This window comes from Taurulus bubalis, assembly GCF_910589615.1.
Source record: "Taurulus bubalis genome assembly, chromosome: 5".
NCBI lineage: Eukaryota > Metazoa > Chordata > Actinopteri > Perciformes > Cottidae > Taurulus > Taurulus bubalis.
The window spans coordinates 28243875-28265570 of NC_136593.1; the positions used below are offsets into that span (position 1 = coordinate 28243875).

At 42.7% G+C, this 21696-nt stretch overlaps 1 protein-coding gene across 1 annotated transcript; it reads right to left on the reverse strand.

Annotated features, from left to right (window-relative positions):
* Positions 1-9753: 9753 nt before the first annotated feature.
* Positions 9754-20369, reverse strand: LOC306736480 (limbin-like; the record flags this gene model as incomplete). The annotated part of the gene is made up of 21 exons (XM_079218125.1): positions 9754-10463; positions 11684-11785; positions 12031-12203; positions 12360-12447; positions 12551-12783; positions 12917-13144; positions 13271-13414; positions 13996-14170; positions 15162-15475; positions 15596-15772; positions 15856-16015; positions 16365-16540; positions 17493-17732; positions 17835-18159; positions 18316-18455; positions 18732-18866; positions 18979-19044; positions 19152-19252; positions 19363-19549; positions 19681-19737; positions 20295-20369. 21 exons carry the CDS (start codon positions 20367-20369, stop codon positions 10061-10063), a joined length of 3699 nt encoding a protein of 1232 aa, XP_079074251.1. The 3' UTR covers positions 9754-10060.
* Between the last annotated feature and the right edge of the window lie 1327 nt (positions 20370-21696).

Here is a 21696-nt window from a genome sequence, read left to right on the forward strand (position 1 = left end):
TCATTTCTGGGTCGCGTCTACAACTCTTCTCTGCTCTGTGTCGTGCATGCGCTGCACACACTTTGTGGTTGTCATTAAAATAAATGAACACCATATTTCCTTTAAGTCAGTATTTATCAAACTGGGGAGGTATTTATTGCAGGTGGGGCACAAGAGAAAATGCTGATTTTAAATGTTCACCGTCCGCCGTTAATAGGTTACGCTTGCGCGAGTCGCCGATTCTTGTCATTTCGCCACAAGCCGATCTTTATGAGATCTCCGTGAAGTCGGCTTTCTGCTGTTGTGTCTCTCAACATGGAGCATGAATTGAGAGTGTCCATATCAAATCTACAACCTCGTTTATAAAAGAGTTGTAGAGGAAATTAGCTCACTGCAGCCACTAATACTGATACAACGTGATGCTCACACATCTGCACTCATTCTGTTTTGTTTTGCAAAAAAATAGCTTATTGTTTTCCACAATATGCTATTTAGTAATAACTAAATATTAGTTATTTTTTGCATAACTTTATTTTCATTTTTCTAACAAAGTGATCTGGTTTACTTGAAACACTGAATACTCTTCCATGCCAGTAAGTAGTGCAATAATTACCTACAATATGCTGTATTATGTTACAATGGGACATTAATAATAATAATAACCTACCATATATGCTGTATTATGCTACAATGTGACATTTTGTAACTTTTTGGGTTGTTGGTGTGCCGCAGGATTTTTTTATTGTAGAAAATGTGCCGCGGCTCAAAAAAGGTTGAAAAACACTGGTCTAGAACACTGAATAATGTTTCCACCAGTAAACCTGAACATGCACCTCTCTCTGTGTGACAGTGATTATAACCGCATAACTATATATATTATAATTAACTAGAGGATACACTTTTTCCTACACGTAGATCTTAAACCCTTAAATATAAACAGTAGCCCGGCCACCCTACGGAGGAAACTCATTTCGGTTTTTTTATTAAAATAAAAGTTGGATAAAATCTCCACTTGTCCTCTTCTTATATGTAGTCAGGTGTCGGTAGGTAGAACTGACTCTCCGCTCTCCTGTCTGACGTCACACGCTGCCACGGACTCTCCGCTGCCAGTAATCTCACTCGCTGTCTCTCCAACAACGTTAGCTAACGCGTTAGCTAGCTGACTAGCTTGCTATTATTAAACTGGTGGGAGGGAAATGAAGCCGCTGTATTGATCTTAACGCTGATTGGCCAATACTCGACACGTCAAAGATCTTCTATTGCTAAGATGATCACGACCTCAGTTTTTTTTCCGTGTCCCACTCCAATCTCAGAAACGGCGGACAGTTGACCCCCCCCTCTCTCCCAAAAACAAAAACTCTTCGGATCTACACGATCCACGTAGGTTACCCATATTGGTTTCAAAACGCCGAATTTTGCGAAAGGTGAGGGATTTTCATGTCTGATGTAAACAGTTAATCAAAATACTAATATCTTATCACACGAATCAGCCAAATTACCAGAGAATCTAAGTGGTGTGAGATAGACTGACACCAAGCCATAGGACATTTACGGGAAAATGTTTAACTGAACATCTTATCTCTTGCCAATACAGTTCCTTTGTAGTGAGGAGAAAGAACACAGACCATACACGAAAACTGTATGGTTAGACTAAACAAAGGTAAGCCCTAAAAGATATTAGTATTTTGATGAACTGTTTACATAATAAACAGTAGAATCTGGTAGGGATTTAAGGAGACTGACTGTGCAGGTTCTGAATAATCCAGAAACGTCCTCGCGCAGATACACAGGAAGGGCGTGGAGAACAGTGGTGCGCTTGGTGTGGATGTCATGGATTTCCTATTCAGATAAAAACAGAATTGTACATACTGAAGAGTTTACTGAACAAAGCTGATTTTAAACAGTCCAATCAGAACATATGTCCACAAATAACCAGTTCACATCTTTAATGTAATCAGACAAATGGAAAACACAAAGTGGACTAATTGCAAAATTTACTCATTTTTAGACAAATCATCTTTCTTTTTTTGCAAGCCAATACAAAGTTAAGTAAAATATGATCTGTGCAGTGCCAACGGTTAAATATCAATTAGGAAGATGGTATTAATGAACAGAACACATTCATGAATTGTTGATTTGAATACGGCAAAAAAAAAATGTTTTGATCAAACAGGCAAGTAGAATAAAAGATGATAAGTGGGTGTGCGTATGATTTAGGGTTACCACACTAAAACATTGTCTGAGAGAAATACACATATTTTAAGTTTAAGTTTAGAGAGGGGAGGGGGGGCGGGGGTGATGGAATAAGAATAATTCACATTCATTGGATTACCTGGTTTATTTATCACATCTCCAGTTATCTTCCCTAACTTCTTGAAACTGAGAGATGCAAAGGCATAAACTGATCTGAAACTGAACAATGAAAAGCATTCATAGTCAGGCAGATAGGTGCATCCATACATAAGAATTGTGGGTTTATACGTACAAGCATGAAATTTGGCACAGTCATATATAATAGTTTAATGAATAATTCCAGATATGGAGCCACCGCGAAAACGTCCTATGGTAGCCATGGCGGCCATTTTATAAAATGGCAGTTTTGACCGCAAATATGTTTTACCAGACGACACAAATGCTTCATTATGTTCTTATGAAATTACTCTAGATACACATATAGTGCCATCATTTCAATCACCAAATGATCACAACTTCAGGGCATAAGTTTAATTTTTCAAAATGGGGGGATTCCCCCCTTAAGAGCTCCACTTAGGGGGAATTTTTAAAGTTTAGGGGGGATACTACTTGGGAGCTTGCGAGTCTTACATTTGGCCCCCAACACTCATTTAAGGGATTCTCATCATTAAATTCCTTATACAAATGTCCTCATGTGCTATTGTTTTGACATACGCGCACTGTCAAGCTCGCGCAGCTGTGTGTGGGATGGGCGTGGGGGACGCTTTGCCATGGCAACGGGGGAAAAAAACGTTCAAGCGCCAAACCAGCTGCAAGGATTCCCACCTGTGTAGGTATTATTAATTATTATTATTATTATTATTATTATTATTATTATAGCAGCTAGTGAAGTACATTTCCCTAGGTAAAATAATTCTGGGCGGATATTGAAACAATGGCGGCCGAAATTAGACTATACGTCGTCAATGTGTGGGAAATATAAATTCTGATCCTATTTCAGATAGTTGAAGTTCATGTGCATTGCTGTGGGTTAATTCGACCTAAATAGAATAATGAATTAGCTATGGGCATCTGATGGTTCGACATGGTTCCATCAGGATGTTTGTGACATAAAATAACACAGATTATCATTTGTATTTTCAGGTAGTTGTAGAGGTGATGGTTAGTTGCTTGTAGGTGTTGGGAATGGAGACATGTCCAACAGTTATCAGCTAGTGGATCCACTGCAACCTGGACCATCAAAGGCGCCGGTACAGACGGATTGGAACAAGTGTGTTTTGTGCCAAACAATCACACCAGAACGTTTGCAGTGCCCAACAGAATCACTGTTCATCATAGTCACCATGGTTCAGATGTGACGTGCATTCCCGCACGGGACACCAGTCATCTTGCCCCATGTGACCATGAGGAGGCTGATACACGAATGATGCTACATCTCGCGGATGCAGTCCATGATGGATTTCAGAAAATTCTTCTGCGTACGGTGGACACAGATGTTGTGGTATTGGCTGTGGCAGCAACAACCAAACTCAAAATCAAGGAGCTTTGGGTGGCCTTTGGGACAGGGAAGCACTTCAGGTATATACCAGCACATGAAATTGCAGCATTCCTTGGACCAGATAAGTCACAGGCCCTCCCGATGTTCCATGTATACACAGGGTGTGACACAGTGTCGTCGTTTAATACACGGGGAAAGAAGATAGCCTGGGATACCTGGAAAGCATTTGACGAATTGACGCCAGCCTTAGTTGATCTGTCCACGGGGACAGCAGACATCTCTGATGACATTGTGGCAGTACTTGAACGGTTCACCATTCTTCTCTACGATCGCACCAGCAATCTCCTCAACATAGACAAAGCTCGACAGGCACTCTTCACAAAGAAAGGACGAGCCATGGAAGTTATTCCCCCTACCAGAGGAGTCCTGGTCCAACAAATCAAGAGGGCTGTGTACACGGGTGGGCACTGCTGGGGAAACATGCTCAAGGTTGTTATGGATCTGCCCTCACCTGGGGATTGGGGATGGATCGATCCCCAAAACTGGAAACCCCTGTGGTCCACGCTTCCTGAAGCCAGCACTTCATCAAGGCAACTGATTTGTTGTAACTGCAAAAAGGGTTGCAAGGGACGATGCAAGTGCCAACAAGCTGGTTTGAAATGTACTGCTTTGTGCCAGTGTGGTGGAGAAAATTGTGACGTATAAACAAGATCAAACTGGAACTAACTTGTAACTTACCTTAACAGTGCTTTATTGTTTAATAATTTCACTATCACTAATATTAAATGTTCAGAACCAATTGTTGTCATTTCATAGTGGTTTACATAAAATAAATATATACTTACCTGTCAACTAGTTAATTTTGTTCTGTAATTTCACCGGAAACATTTAGTCCTGAATTTTAGTCCTGAACAGAGGCTCAAAAAATGTTTGAGTCAGCACGTATTACGCTCCTTGGTGGGTTAATTGACATTGCTTGCAACACAAATGCAAATTGTGGTCATTTAGAGAATACAATTATGGCATATATGTGTATCTAGAGTAATTTCATTGGAACATAATGAAGCATTTGTGTTGTCTGGTAAAACATATTTGGGGTCAAAACGGCCATTTTGTAAAATGGCCGCCATGGCTACCATAGGACGTTTTCGCGGTGGCTCCATATCTGGAATTATTCATTAGACTATTATATATGACTGTGCAAAATTTCATGCTTGTACGTATGAACCCACAATTGTTACACCTATCTGCCTGACTATCAAAGAGTGTTGGTGGCATATCTGAACATTTGATTTATGCAGCTTACATGCAAGTCTCAATATCACCACCGTAAATTACTAGTTATTTAGGATTTACCATGCAGGGTAATAACAATGTGCTTTTTTATTTGCCACGGTATACATGTCTTGAATAACTTACTTAGCTTGACAAAACCTGTTTTCTGAAGCTTGGTGGTGTTAGCTCAGAACAATAGCCTAATCTTTATCTGCAACTGTGCAGAAATTCTAGGTTTACACAAAAATGAATAAACAGAATGACTTGCAAAAAAAACAAAAGAGATGCCAGAGATGCGAGTGACGGCAAGCTTGATGCAGAAACACCGGGCGCTACTTCTGGACCAGCCGAGAAGCACGGGACACCAGTATTTGACTTAACTAGCTTGTTTGACTGAAAAGAAGACCGTGGTTTCAAGTCCGAGATGCACCGTTCGGTTACGTTAGCTAGCATACGTTCGTTAGCCGCCTTTTTCTCAGTCGAACAAGCTACTGGAATACTGTCCCCCGGGCTCCTCGGCTGGGTCTGATATGCACCTCCAAGTAGCGTTAGCTAGCGCTAACCTACGTTCGTTAGCTAGAGTACGTTAGCACGTACATTAGCACGTAACAGTTACTACGTTAGCTGCCGCTTGCATCTCTGAGTTCAAACCAGCCACCGCTGAAGTAGAGAGACAGACACAGGCAGAGAAGACTGAAGTCTCAGTAAGTGGAGCAGACGTAGTAATGTCACTCGCAAAGCAAAGTCTGGATTTAAAAATATATATATATATATATATATATATATATATATATATATATATATATTGTTTTACTTTTTCGAGGTTTGGCAACTGGCTGATTGTAACATAATCTAACTTCACACATTACATTTATCAACTTATAAACACTTATGATTTCACTCACCTTGAAAACAGTCTGAGCCGATGATGACATGCAAGCCTGGTCCGAAAAGGGTGCAGGACGGAAGGAACGTCAACTTCGCCCGCCAAATCCCCATAATGCACTTCGATAACGGTCGCAAAAACATGGTGACTACTTCCTTAATCAAGTTGATTTACACTACTAATTCAGTTGAGTGTGAATTTTCAGGTTATCGTTTTATTTGTCTTTGAGATGTTGCTAACTAGTTAATTTGTGTTATCATGACAACTTCAATAATTTGTTATACTGACATAGAATAATGTTCCGTAAAAGCACATTTTACAGTGTGCTTACTGCTCAGAATTTAAAACGAGCGTCCCTCAAAGCTACAGAGAACGTGGACTTGCAGTGTAGGAACTCAGTTTGAGCTTTAAAATGATCCCTGCAGCTGCTCAAAAAAAGAAGGCTACATTAAACTGATGTAGTCTAGATAATAAAAATTTAAAAATGAATAAAATAAATACATTTTGTCTTTCACTAATGTCTAATGCATTTCAGACCATTTGCCCCAATCAAATTGTTACTGTTTTAATAGGCTATGATTGCAATTTATTTGTTATGATCGATTTTACTTATTTGGTGAAGCACTTTGAGATTTGATTGTATTTTAGCATGTGCTATATAAATTAGGTTTATTTTTAAATCATCCCTATTTGAAACAATAGAAATACAGAAATAACATTCTTAGCATGTAATTACTTAATTATATTAAGTTGTACTTAAATTATGTTTTTAAGTTATGCTTACATATACACAAATTAGTTCCATTTAATCTAAAATTATTAGTTAAAATTACTCAAAAAGGAAGACCATGTTACACCAACTTGACATAATTAAGTTAGTAGAACTTTTTCTAAAACTTTGAGTATACACTACTTAATCTATTTAATTACTTTGGACGTTCGGGTTTACAGTGTGGGATGTAGTCAACTTGTTGATTTTGTATTAAATGAACTCCTTTGGCTCTTAAAGGGACAGTGCACACAAAAGTAAAAAATGCATCCTCTTGTGCTATTTATTCATCTACATTGTTTTGGTGTGAGTTGCAGTGGCGTCCCTAGGCTAAAACAGGTGTTTTTAATTAGCCCCGAATACGTTCTGCCGTCTGGCGTCTTTTACTATATACAGGGCTCTCAAGTGTCACGCATTGAGCGTGACTGTCACGCATTTCGGTCTTAAGTCACGCCCTCCCGCCACACATCGTATTTCTAACGCTGAAAAAAAACTCTAGGCTTTTTAATGTGCCGCAGCGCGCAAACATGACCTGGTCGCGCTGCCCTCACCATGGAGGAATCAAGCACATCTCATCTAGTGAAGATGAGGAGGGCGATGACGTGGAGGCTGAGGAAGCTCTGGCTCCTGAGCCAAACATGTCAAAACCTTTGCTCAACGCGTTGCTTTCTCAAATGCACATTTTGAAATAGTTTATACCAGATATTATAATGTCACAACGAGTGTTTGATTTACAGTCATGAGCTTCATCAATAATACAAAATAATATAATATATGTATTAATACATTAAATATATATATATGTATTACTAAAATAAATATACAATAATATATGTATTAATAAAATGTAATACAAATATATGTATAATATACATAATATATGTATATATGTCTATGTATGTAATATATGTATACATAAAAGTAATTAAAAAAAAAAAAAAAAAGTTTTTTTGAACTGTTCTTCCTTTGGGACAGGGGAGTCTAACCTAACCTAACCCCCTTTGGATGTGGTTTAAATCCCGTTGATTTATACCACCATCCACCACCCCATACACCCACCCATCCATCCATCCCTAACCTATTTAACTCGACCCCAATTACCCATCCGTGCATCCGTGCACATGCACCTGTACCCGGATATACTGATGCGCGCCCCATAGTTCACAGTTCTTCTTAGAGACTTTCTGACTGCGCATTTCGCAGCTGTACTGACATTCTCTAAGTTTGTGGGAGGAAACCTTGACGGAAACCCACCTGACACGAGAAGCTAGTGCATGCTTTGCCATGCGCGACCAACCGGAGGCGAACCCGGGATTCGCGTAGCTTGGTCTCGCGTAGGGATGTTAGGGGAACCAGTACTTAACCCCCACACCATCGTGTCAGCCAATACTGTAGATACATCATGACGTATTTATACTGTAGTATTGCTTCAAAGCGTCGAAACCCAGGGCGACGTGACGCGTCGGTCCTGTACCACGTGACCAAGCCGCCGTTCTGACTTCCGGAAACATGACAAACGCACGGAGAAAGAGAGAGAGGACGTTTTTCCTCAGAGAGCGAGAGAAAGAGGGAGGTGAAGAAGAAGAAGAGAGAGAGAGAGAGAGAGAGAGGGAGGTGAAGAAGAAGAGAGCGAGAGAAAGTGGGAGGTGAAGAAGAAGAAAAGAGCTTCGAGCTCCGCCTGCAACGGCAAGAACATCCGGGTTACAACCGGTGATTAAGTTTGAAGTGAATTCATGCAGCGAGGGTTTATCTTTTGCTTAAACGTTACAATAACAATAAAACAACAACAACAGATAATTGGGTAATACCTGTAGGTGGGTCAGCTTATTGTTTTCTACCAGCTCAGCGACAGATCAGGGTTTGTTTGTTCTTTTGTTTGATTGTTTTAAGTTACAATAAATAGCAGTAAACCCAGACTCCCGCATGGACCCTGCATTCTTTTAGCTGCTACATAACTACGGTGCATCAGCGGCTTTTTGATTTTGATTTATATTTATTTTCATTTCATTTACGGGACAAATGGCCATTACACCAGTGTTTAAGCTTTCTATTTAAATAACTATGCACACTCTTTGGAGAGAAAGACTTAAGGAAACAAGAGCCTGCAGCACGCTAGCAGCATTTATGAGTTAAATAACACGCTGATCATTAGAAAGTAGAATGTTTACTATTGTTCACTGTCAGGAACTTTCATCTTGTGTTGATGTTGGCGCCCCCTGTTCTTGAAGGTGGTAGTGCACCAGGGTCCCTTTAGAAAACCTGTCATTGTACTGCAGCAGAGTCTCACAGTCTGCCTCTCAGTCCTGGTTCTGGTTCTCCTGTGCCCCGTCCCTCCAGTGGGTCCAGCAACACGAGGAGGAGGAGGAGCAGCAGCAATAATAGGGTTGTGTCCAACGATACAAATACAATTCATAGACACGTATCTGTCTTTGTCAGGGTATTCAATGGGAGGAGAGTGGGTACACAAATGAGGCTCATCATGGGGTCAATGTCCTACACCGGCCTCTCAGACCCTGAAACGATGCAGCTGCAAGACCACATTGAACCACTGCAAGAGTCTGACTGCTGACATTTATCTCAACACTGTCCAATATGTTGAGAACTTAATTGAGGCAAGGTAATTATTACATGCCTGTAGGAATACAAATACGTTTGACGAGAAACGTATTTCCTCCCTGATTACGTTTGTGTTTGACGTGTTACAAATACTTTTATAAACGTGTGTTTGTGTTATTGTTTTCTTGCTCGCAGAGTTTAGAAATTCAAATATGCTTAAATTCAGCGGGAAAGCAAGAAAACAACCCAGTAAGGGGAGATAGTTAATTAAATCTAGAGTAAGATTGATGAATTATGAACATGTATGGCTTAGTTGATGGTTTTTGTTTACAGTTTCTATAACTGTAATTATTAATAGATAAATAAAAGGTATAAAATACACGTGTGCTACTGACGCTACCAGACGCCATTGTTTGACTTCTGACTTCACCTCCGCAAATTGCGTAACTGTAACGCATTTGCAGACCCAAGCACGTCAGGGGAGTCTCAAAAAGCTGTGCGATCCACAAATAAATAGAAAAATCAACACACAAATACATACAAATGCAGAAATATATTTGTGATTTTCTTTTACATTTATATAAATCATTGGAATGTATTTGTAAATCCTTCTGTGTGCATTTGTAAATAGAATATATTTATGAATCTTTCTGTGTGCATTTGCCATTATTGAGACTGATCTGACCCCATACAGGAAAGGATCGTGTCTGTTTTTAAATGTAGTGAAAAGACATCCATGACGAGACCATTAAAAAATAATGTTTGTTAACAACCTTTGTATGACCACCATGTAAAGGGAGAGAACATGTTTTGCTACACTGCAAAATCATTGGTTTACTTTGCATTGTAAAATTATCATGTTAAAGTACCATCATCATCATCATAAAAACAGTGTTTGTAAGTCTCAAGGGAGGTTGGTTGGAGCCACGGAGCCTTTCTTCAGATTGAGAAAGTTTCTTTTCCTTTGTCTTTTGGGAGCGTCTGCGCTGCCACAGGACTCTGGAGGATGCCGGAACACAAACAGCCTCTGTCCGGCAGCGGGGACGCTGGAGGAGGGCGGCACGCTTCCCTCTGTGCTGCGTAACCTTTCATGCCCTGATGGGTTCACAGCCCTTTCTTTAGTGTCGCTTGGCTGTTGTGTGACTGCGTCTCCAGTGACGGCAGCTTCATGAACAGGCCGTGGAGCTTCAGAGAAACCGTCCTCCTTGTCCTTCTCTTCAGCCAGCAGCGGTGCAGCCTCTCTTGGAGGCGCGATACGGGATCTGGGGAGGAGCTTCTCCATCAAACTTTGCCTCTTTTCCCGGAGTCTGTGAGGTTTGGAGGACAGAGGAGCTGTTGTTATGGGACTGGAGTGTAAAAGACGTAATACACATCCAGGGTTCATACACATTCTGACCAATGGGTTTCCATGACTTTTCCATGGCTTTAAACCAAATGTCCATGACCAAACATTTTGTGAAATCTCGTTGTATAACGTAAAAGTCGGGTTAAAAGCCACTACTACCTTCGGTCAGTGTCCCCGTTAGCTCCCCGCTGTAGCCAGCTAGTGCTCCGCTAGTTCCTCGCTAACTCTCCGCTAGCTCCCCGACAACCACCGAAGGTAGCGGGACCAGCCCCGGCTCGACACCCGACTCGGGCAGAGGGGACGCGGGCAGTAGCAGCGGGGAGATAGCAGCAGCGCTAGCAGCAGCGCTAGCAGCAGCGCTAGCAGCAGCGCTAGCGCTAGCTTGCTACAGCGGGGACACTGACAGGAGGTAGGAGCGGCTTGTAACCCGAAAGCATACAGTAAACCTTAAATGACACAAATGAATGAGACAATAGTTTGATTAAAAGAATAAACATTCATATATATCATATATCATCGGCTGCAAGCAGGAGTTTCTGGAGCAGGTGGTGGAGAGAAGGACGCTGAAGAAACTTTTGTCCATATTGGACAACCTGGACCATTTTATTTAATTCCTAAATTAATGCTCTGTTATTCTTTCTTTCATACAGCTATTTTATTGTTGTTGTTGTTATTTTTATCTTTATTCTATCAGTATTATTATTGCACATATCTTTCATCCCTGTTGTTTTTATATCTTATCTTATTTTCTGTGTAAATGGCTGCTACGCGACACTAAATTTCCCCTTGGGGATTAATAAAGTATATATTCATTCATTCATTCATTCATTCATATAGATGCCTGTATAAGCAGGCATACTGCTTATATTTTGAGCGTCTTTCTTTTAAAAGCATATTAATTATTTCAAACTCAGCGCAAATGAACGACATGAACACATGAATATAACACATCTACATGACTTTTACTAAACTTTATAGGGATTACATTTTTTTTCAAGGACTTTTCCAGGCCTGGAAATAACCATTTTAACATTCCATGACTTTTCCAGGTTGTCCATGACCGTAAGAACCATGAGATCAATAAAGGCCTATGATGCTGGTGATCACTGAACTTCATTATAGCACCACTTCAAGTCTTTATATCGCAGCTCGTTGCAGAAAACAGGAATGTGTTGAACTCACCTCTCTCTCTCCACAGTGCAGCGCGGCATATTTGGCATATTTTTAAGCAACACGTCTTCTCTCAGTTTGACAGGAAGCAGTCTGTTCAGCTCTCCGGCACACCTGGTCAAAAGGTCATCACAATATTATGAAGCTGGTTTCTGGGATATGATCTCTGCAAAAACAATGGCTGGCTTTGATTGAAACATGGTCAGGGATGCCTGGCTATCTGATGAAGACTTGTCTAATAAATACGGATAATTCCAACTGCAAAAATCACACAAAAGATCCTTCATTTCCCCACAGTTTGAGAACCGCTGCCCGAATGTGACACACCACAGTGGACCGATCCTGAACCTGGTTCTTACCCGGATGGCTCGTGCTCTGCAGATGATGAGAGGAGCTGTTTGGGGCAGAGCGCGTCGGTGATGGAGAGGAGTTCGCTCTCCGGCAGCGTGGGCAGCAGGAGGCGCAGGGCCTCCAGGAGAACCTCAGCAGACACCTGACTCTGCTTCACCAGCCCAGACGCAAACTCCAGATCCTGAGACGGAGCGCAGGGCACAGATCCACCTTAAATACACATTTCCCATCGAAATCCTCCGGCATGCACACAACAGTGAGACGTCCCTGTATTTCCCATGCCATTTATGGTACATTGTGTTGAATATAACGTTGGAAAGTCTCCGTAAATTCAGACCTGGTCACAGTTTGCATAAAGTCTCCTGAGCTCCATTTGCCCTTTTAAATCTTCCGTGGCCTGGTTGCTGCCAGTCCTTTCCTGCAGCCTGAAAACACCACAGAGTTCCAACACTGTAAAGCCGAGCGGCTGCGTCAATAAACAACATTCCTCGTCACTCCTGAGATAACACCCACCCGACGACGGCTCACCTCTCGGCCAACAGCGCCATGACCTGATCGCTCTTGTAGAGCGCCTCCTGCAGGATGGACGTCATCCTGCAGTCCTGCTGCAGCTGAAACAGCCGCTCCTCTTCACTGCCCTCCTCCACCTCCTCGCAGTCCTCTCCCTGCGGCGGGTTGGACTCCACTCTGGGCCGAGACGTCTGCAGGCCGTCCAGCTCCGCTCTCTCCTGCTGGAGCTGCTGCTCCGCTTCCTCCAGGCCCTGGAAAGAGTCAAACTACACTCTCATAAAACTTCTAATGAGAAAGTATTACTCTCAGAGGAGACATGAGCATTTTTCTGGGAATAACGCATTATGATGTGTCCATGGGGGTTCACTTGGAGCAGAGCATTACCAAGCAGTGGTTCTGTATACTCTGGGCCAGCTCTTGTCTCTGCAGGCTCTTTCTGTCTCGGAGCTGCTGAATGAGCAGGCTGTGCAGAGCGAGCATGGCTCTGGAAGTCTCCAAGACTTTGGTCCTCCTCTCAGCCTTCTGGTAGTGGATGGTGGCCATCTGCATCGCCAGGCTGTCGCCCTGACAACGCAGATCCTCCTCTCTCTCCCGACGCATCTCCTCCATCACCTGCCAACGTAATGCATTAAGTCATCTCGAGACATTCAACTTTAACACTAAAATGCATACACTTGTTCCTTCTTGCCTGTCAGTAACTTAATGCACTGAAAACAACTTCATTATTGGCGGCTTCACCTTGTTCATGACGCCGCTCTCCGTCTCTTTCTCCTCCTCAAACAGTTGGATCCCGTCTTCCAGTCTTCTCTGGAACAGCAGCAGGTCAGAAGTGTCTGTTCTCTGTCTGGCCTCGCTGCTTTTCCCCTTGGGTTGCATATTAATCTGCAAAAAAAACAAAATATCCAAACGTTGGTTGGGAAATGACTCCTAGAATGAAACCACCCTGTATTATTACTCCATAACAATGTGCACTCATGCAGCGGCCGCATCAAGTGAGGCTGATCGCAGTGTGGTTTGCACTGGCGGTCATTAGAGAACATATTTAATGCACCATTATATCCTGCTGTGGTTCAATGCATGTAGGCTTCAAACTGTAATTGCATCACGGGGAGATTTAAAGGAGAAAGTACCATCTGTCTCCGTGCGTGTGGATCACTGTTTCTTCCATATCCTGTTTTCATTCAGAACATTGTTCATAATCAGTACGAAAACGATAAGTTACTTTATTTTACATTTTAGTTTGCTCATGTGTTGCAAAAGAACCAACACATGCATTTTCCATCAGCGGTTGGATGCAATGAGCTCTTATATGAGTGTAGTAGTGTGCATTCCTGCTGCCACTGTGACTTTATGTTCTATATAGGACCACGAGCCGCAGCCAAAGTCAGACATGTTGCACCTCCCCACACACAGGTTTTAACAACATAACAACTGCATTCAGCTGTGTGTGATTATGTGCTCACCATCTGTTGCTCGCTCTCCTTCCTCCGAGCTGCCAGAGCGGTGTGGAGTTTGGTTCTGGAGACGGCGTGCGGCAGCACCAGACACAGGTCCATCACCGACAGACACTTCTGAAACTCCAGCTTCATCCGGAGCCCGTCGTCTTCAGACAGAGTCAGCTGGGACGAACACAAACAACTGAGGCAGGGGGAGAAACGGCCGACAGGTAAACACACGAGACGTTACACGGCTGCGTAGAGGACGGTGTTCTTCTTCTCTCGTACATTTTGCTGTAGAGAAATATCACCACCTGACGTCAACTTGTCTCCAATTATTCAGAAAGTGCTCATCTTTGTCTTTATTCTCTATCTACCTCTCCAGGACATCCACAGCTAATATCAGGGTTCATACACATCCTGACCAATGGGTTTCATGACTTTCCATGACTTAAGACCAGATTTTCATGACCAAACATTTAGTGAAATCTGGGTATAAACATGAAAAAGGGACAATAACTGACAATAACTAACAATGAGAATACAAAGCATACAGTAAACCTTAAATGACTCAAATGAATGAGACAATAGTTTAATTAAAAGAATAAACATTTATATTCAAGATTGAAGATGTTTTTACTGTCATATGCACAGATAACAGAGTTATTCTATACAATGAAATGTTTATTTTCCTGGATCCTCCTAACTCACATAATTAGAATAAACTTAAGGTAAAAAATAAATAAAAATAGGGCACAAAATATAAAAGATATAACAGTATTGCACAAAAAATATGAATAATATATAATAATAATAATTAATATAATAATAATTATATATATATTTATACATATATATAATATTAACTATAATCATAATATAATAATAATAATATAAAATAATAATAAATACAAATATGATAATAGTATTAGTATTGTTCAGTGTATAAAGTGATACACAATATAGATGCCTGTATGAATGCCTGCTTATATTTTGAGCGTCTTTCTTTTAAAAGCATATTAATTATTTCAAACTCAGCGTAAATGACTGTCATGAACACATGAATATAACACATTTACATGACTTTTACAACACTTTTGGGGTTTTGACCGTAAGAACCCTGTAATAGGAACACAAAGAACTTGTCTCTGGAGCCCCGTGAATGAAATAACGGGTATCATTGCACCACTGACCTGAAGAAGGCTCTGCAGTGCGCCCGGAGCTCCCTCTGCTCCTGCAGCTCTCGCTCCATGGCCTCCCTGAGCGCCGCCCTGCTGCAGCTCAGGGTGTGTAAGGCCGCCTTGCCTTCCTGGTGCAGCCTCTCCTGGCCCTGCAGGAGAGTGCTGGCTCCTGGTCCCTGGGGGGCTTGTGCCGGTCCTGCCTCTGGTTCCCCCTGCTGCAGGACGCGTTGAGCCCCTGGAGGCAAGAGCGTGAGCAAGGCCTGAGTTGCAGATGGCTGGATGGCTTTGATTTCTGTTACGGCACCCTGAATCACACGCATGGTCACCTGGAGAACCGGGACGGGATCAAGACAGGCGTCATTACAACTAAATCCATCCCAGTGGGACGTCAGCGTGGGTTTTTATGTGCATCTTCCAGTGCTGGTGGTGTCATGTTAGAGTGGCACCTTGCGGATGTCTGCAGCAGCCTCCTCGTCCAGGTTGTTGATGAGCTCTGCGAGCTCCAAACTGTGAGCCGTCAGTAAGTTCTGCCAGCAGTGCAGATGCCGAGCGACGTCCGTCCTTCCCTCCAGACCCTTGGACAGAACCGACAGATCCTTCTGTCTCTGTTTGTGGACCCGCAACTGGAGGAGGCAGGGAGATGGATTAAAGATGAGGCAATAGTTACGGTACGAGACGAACAGGTTTAGCGGCCGCTTCTCTTCACCAAGTCAGAGATGAGCTCCCGCCTCTTCTTGATCAGCTCGCAGCGCATGGCTCTCCTCTCTTGGCTCAGCGCCTCCTCCAGTCTCTGCCTCACCATCACCAGCTCCTTCTGGGCCTTCTCCTGGAGCTGGTCGATCGGCTCTGAAGGCACACTGCTCCCCCTGGTGGAGAAATGAACGCATGCCAGGTTAAAAAACAGCTGCAGTTCATCCGACTTACATTAAGCGAGCTTCAAGCTGCCTACAAGGTTGAACCGCTAACAAAGGCTCACGTGAAACACCAGGAAAACACATTATAAATAATATGTACAATATTTTGTTTGTTCAATAGTGTGTTCAATTATCTTCGGCAGTGTTGTTTTTGCAAATCTATATGTTCTATTATATATTTTACATCCCAAATAGAAGCACAACAGGTTCAATTTTAAAACTGTTCATACTGTAATATCATGTTACTTGGCCACATTTATAGTGTAGTGTCAGTGCATCTAGATGTGAAATGAGCTCCCACCTCCTGATGTGAGAGAACCAGCTGTTCAGATTGCTGGAGGTGCTGGAGAAGCTGTCAGAGATCAGGCTGTTGAGGCTGTGAAGGCTGTGCACCAAGAACTTCCTCTGCGCGTGGCGTTCAGCGAGCACGAAGCGCTGGTTGGCAAGGACCACATCCAGCACCTCCTCCAGCTGATCCTGGTCGCAGAGAAGAAGGAGGACATGACTTTTAACCAATAGAACAACAACCTATTTTTAGGCCTCTGCTCGAAAATGTCATCCCCAAACTAAAAAGGGTGTATCTCTGCAACCACTAAGGCTATTTGAATACAGTTGGTGTTATAATAAAAGGTACACATGTGAGATGTTGTTCAGATGTGTAAATATCAGTCTATATGTTACTGGTTAAGAGTAAATGAAGATGACACACAGAACAAAATGAAAAGGTTTCAGGTCCACCTAGAAAAATAATTACTTTCAGGATGATTATTTCTTTGAAATGATGAAGCTGTAAGGTCCAACTCCAACCCAAATCATAGCTCAATATGTGAACATTCACTAACCCAAATCATAACTCAATATGTGAACATTCTCTAACCCAAATCATAGCTCAATATGTGAACATTCTCTAACCCAAATCATAACTCAATATGTGAACATTCTCTAACCCAAATCATAGCTCAATATGTGAACATTCTCTCTGCAAAGGTTAACTTTGATAAAGTGAAACAGAACAAAGTTAGAGAGGGTTTAGAACAGAGAACATTCAGGCGAGGACTCCAAAATTTGAATTGGGGCACATTTGCGCACATCTGTGACATTTGAATTTGTTCATGTACCAAACCATATATTTCACTTCTATATTACTTATGTGTTCAATACATCCAAATACAGCAGTTTGGGCTTTTTTTTTATAAAACAAGCTATGATTTACAGTTTTATATAACAATGGCTCAGTCTGCCCCCTAGGGGGAGATTGGTTTTTAAAAGGTAGTTTGCTTCATGTACGGATCAACACAAATACAGATCGGTGAAAAGTCCTTCTATAAATGACATGCTGTGTTACGTGCTGTGTTGGCCATGTTTGCAGGTGTCAATAAAGCTAAATGTATGCACACACACATAATTGTGTCATTGAAATGTTGCTCACTTGACAGGCAAAGTAATCGTGCTGAAGGCTCTTGGCGGCGCTCTTCTCCAGCTCGCCCATCCTGGTGGCCTCCTCCAGTTCTTCAGAGAAAATCTTGTGCAACTCCACCCGCCGCCACTCGATGATCTGCCTCTGGACCTTCCCCGAGGCTTCCTCGTGCCTGACCAACAGGAAGCGCTGCAGCTGACTCTGGGTCAGCTTGTGGAGCTTCTCCAGGAGGACGCTGCAGTGGAGGAGCTCCTAGCAACAACATGAGGGTTACAATTTAGTGGTAGGATGTAATGAATGCAATAAACTCTCAGATCCAGGGGGAAAACAAACAAATAAATGACTGTTTACTACCTGCTGGTCTGCATGCTGACACAGCAGCTCGGCCTGGGCCTTCTCAGCAGCTTCTCTGCGGTGCTCCGCTTCCATTTCTTCCCGGGTCTCCTGGTTGCAGCGGCCGGCCAGAGCGGCCATGCGGGCGCCTCGCTCCTCCTTCAGCCGGCCCTCCATGCCCAGCATCTGTCCGTGCAGCACGCTGAGGAGCCTCTGCTGGGCCTGGGCGCCGGCCGGGCCCCGGGGCCGCAGGCCGCCCAGCAGGGAGGCCATCACGTCCCTGTAGATCTGAACCCGAGTGGCCTCCAGGCTGTTGGTGGCGTGCAGCAGCGTGGACATCTCAAGGCTGAAAGGGAGGAAATGCAGAGTAAGCAGAGGACACCTGTTGTGCGTTGTGGGTTCTTAGTGGCTCAGGAGAAAGCAACATGAGGCGCCGGTGTGTCTTTCTTCGTCGCTGCAGCCGGCAGACCGGAGTGTTGAAGGTCTTGACTCGTCTACTCACTTCTCCAAGGCCTGGTACATGTTCTGGGGATCCTCCAGCACCATGGTGTCCACCATCTTGTCTTCAAACGCGGCCTCATCTTTCACGGTCTCACTCATGGTGCAGTCGGCATACTCCGGGTCAGAATCCCTTCTGTTTCTCTGAAGCAAGGAAAGATATGCACAGTGGATTAACTGAGACCTGAAGTCAATCTAAAAACCTAAAACTATTTGAAAAATTACAAAATGAGTCACATAAACTGATTTGTTGAAAAACAGTTGGTCAACAAAACTACCATACACTGTATATTGTTGGATTGGACAAAATACAAAATTTCCTTTTAACAGACAAGCTTTAACAACTCTTTTATAACATCCACAAATACTGTTAATTACCATAAATAATTAACTAATCAAGCAAGTTTTAATTTGTGTTACCCTTTGCTGGAGAAGGTTCAGTCTGGTTCTGAGACCGATCAGGTTCATGGCCAGAAACCCCAGGGACAGCAGCACCAGCGTGACAAAGAACCCAGCAACAAAGCCAGCAAAGTGGACCCCGTGGTTAGGATGAAGCTAAACCAGTGGGCAGAATCATCAGACGTCTCATCAGATCAGCTGTGGACAACACAAGATGAAAACATGCAATGCCTGAAGCTGAAAGTGGGCTTTCAGTGGAGGAACTCACCCTGTCGGTGGAATTGACCCTCAAGGTTAGATTAGCCGTCAGAGGCCCGAACATACTGACGTCATTCTGAGGAGTCAGGAAAAAATACTCTGGGTAAGAAGAGAGAAATTGTTCTTATCGTACTGAAAATGCTGACATAACTTCTCAGGTTCAATAGTGCAGAGAAACAATACCTGCGAGGCGTTAGAGAAGGTGAGGAAAGCTGGAAGGGCCAGGACTTCACTCTTATGATTCCTTATGAGAGCAGTATAGTTGACCACAACGTGGGATCCGGCTAAAGAAGTACAATCAATATTGTGTTATTTATTCTGAATGCAGCTCGCAGGAAATTCTAATATTTTACATTTCGAACCAGAATAATCTTTGATTGACTCCCAGACATACCAGAGAGTGAATCAATGGCAAACGTCTGGAAGCCTCTTTCCACCACGCGGCCGTCAGATTTTAAAGGTACTATTCCAGAAATGGAGTCCCGGATGGCCACCTGGGAGAGGTTGGTGCCGCCCAGGGGTCCCATGTTGTGGATCAGCAGGAAGAACATCAGCTGAGGAGGATCAGTGCCCAGCTTCACCTGGTTGGGGCCACGAGAAGGAATAGGAAGACTCACAACATTCTGCATGCTCAAAATGGTCCAGAGAAATGTGTTGAAATGAAACGCAGATAAATAAAATGTGCTGTATTCAAACAATTGTGCTGATGTACCTGTGCACACTTGCGAAATTTGACCCCAAATACGGATGGAGGTGCCACACTCTGAGTCTGCAGAAACATAAAACACACTGTGTTACGTTTCTTCCAACATAATTCCAGGGTTCATACACATTTTGACCAATGGGTTTTATAACTTTTCCATGATTTTAAACCAAATGTCCATGAGCAAACATGTTGTAAAATCTGGGTGTAAACAGTAAAAAGTGAGTAAATGTAGTATTTAAACAAACAATGAGAACACAAAGCATACAGTAAACCTTAAATGACACAAATGAATGAGACAATAGTTTGATTAAAAGAATAAACATTTATATAGATGCCTGTACGTATGCCTGCTTATATAATATATATGATTATTTCAAACTCAGCGTAAATGAACGTCATGAACACATGAATATAACACATTTACACGACTTTTCCAAAACTTTGGGATTTTATTTTTTTCAAGGACTTTTCCAGGCCTGGAAAAAACCATGAAACAATGTCATGACTTTTCCAGGTTTTCCACGACCGTAAGAACCCTTTAAATCATATAAAGTAAAGCTATAAATAAGCATGGGAACGGGCTGCAATGTGAAGTAAAGGCGTGACAGGGTGAAACACACCTGAGGCACAGGCAGGCTCGGGTTGTATCTGGTCAGCGTGCTTCTGCGGATCCGTTGGTGCAAGATGTTTGACATGAAGGAAAGAGGAGAGTAGACAGAGTGTTCCCACAGACCCGGAGCTGAAGAGGAGAGGCGGCCCTCTGCAGACAGCGCCGTGGGCCCGCTGGTTCCCATTGGACCTGCCATGTTAATACAGGGTGCTACGATCGCTGAAATAAATGAATATATGCAGAGTATTTAAACTAACAATGAGAATACAAAGCATACAGTAAACCTTAAATGACACAAATGAATGAGACAATAGTTTGATTAAAATAATAAACATTTATATAGATGCCTGTATGTATGCCTGCTTATATTTTGAGTCTTTCTTTTAAAAGCATATTTAATATTTCAAACTCAGCGTAAATGAACGTCATGAACACATGAATATAACACATTTACATGACTTTTACTAAACTTTTGGGGTTTTATTTTTGTCAAGGACTTTTCCAGGCCTGGAAATAATCATTTTAAAACTCCATGACAGGAAGAACCCTGACAGACATTAGTTGTGTTATTACTGTATGTTGATATTGTTGAAAAGAACGAACCATCCATCCTAAGAAATGTCTGCTCTGCTGATTTCCCACCAGGGTGATGTTGCATTACATGGATACCAGACAGCCTCTGACAATGGAAAATGCAATATTAGTGCATTTAATATGTTGTGCATAAACAAGGGTGCAGCTCCAAACCAAAGCCTGGTCAGATTTGACATGAATCAAAACAGTGCATGCTAGAATGAGGTTCAGGGAACAAACAAAATCAATGATCTCTTCTTATTATTATGCATATTGTTAATCCCCAGGAGGTCACTCACCTCCCGTGGTGCTACAGCTGTGCACCACGATGCGTCCCGAGCAGCAACGCTCCCGTTAGAGCAGCGCGGATGCCCCGCAGCGAGGACCCAGAGGAGGAGGCTGGAGCCCAACCGGAACACCAACATCCCCGCAGACTTCTCCTGGAAACGTTCATTCGTTGCCGCAAGAGCCTCGAACCCGTGAGCAGAAAGCTGCGGACGCCATTTCAAAACACCAACAAGGTCAGCGCACAACTTCGGAGAACATTTTCCCAAAACTTGGGAAGAAAAACGGGCAACTCCTCAAGGAGGGTTAAGAGCTTCCGGTCGCGGATTTCAAAATAAAATGTCATAGTCGAGCCCGTTACCTGAAAACAGATGAATATGCAACAAAATAACAAAATAATATGTATTATATTATCATATTATGCACTTGTATTTGTCTCGACGTTATTGTACGTGCTTTGTCACTCATGTCGACCAAGAATAACGACTGTGCTTTAATACTGAAGGAGGATTCCTCTCTCTTCCGGTTAAAGTCGAGGTTTTGGATCTCGGGAC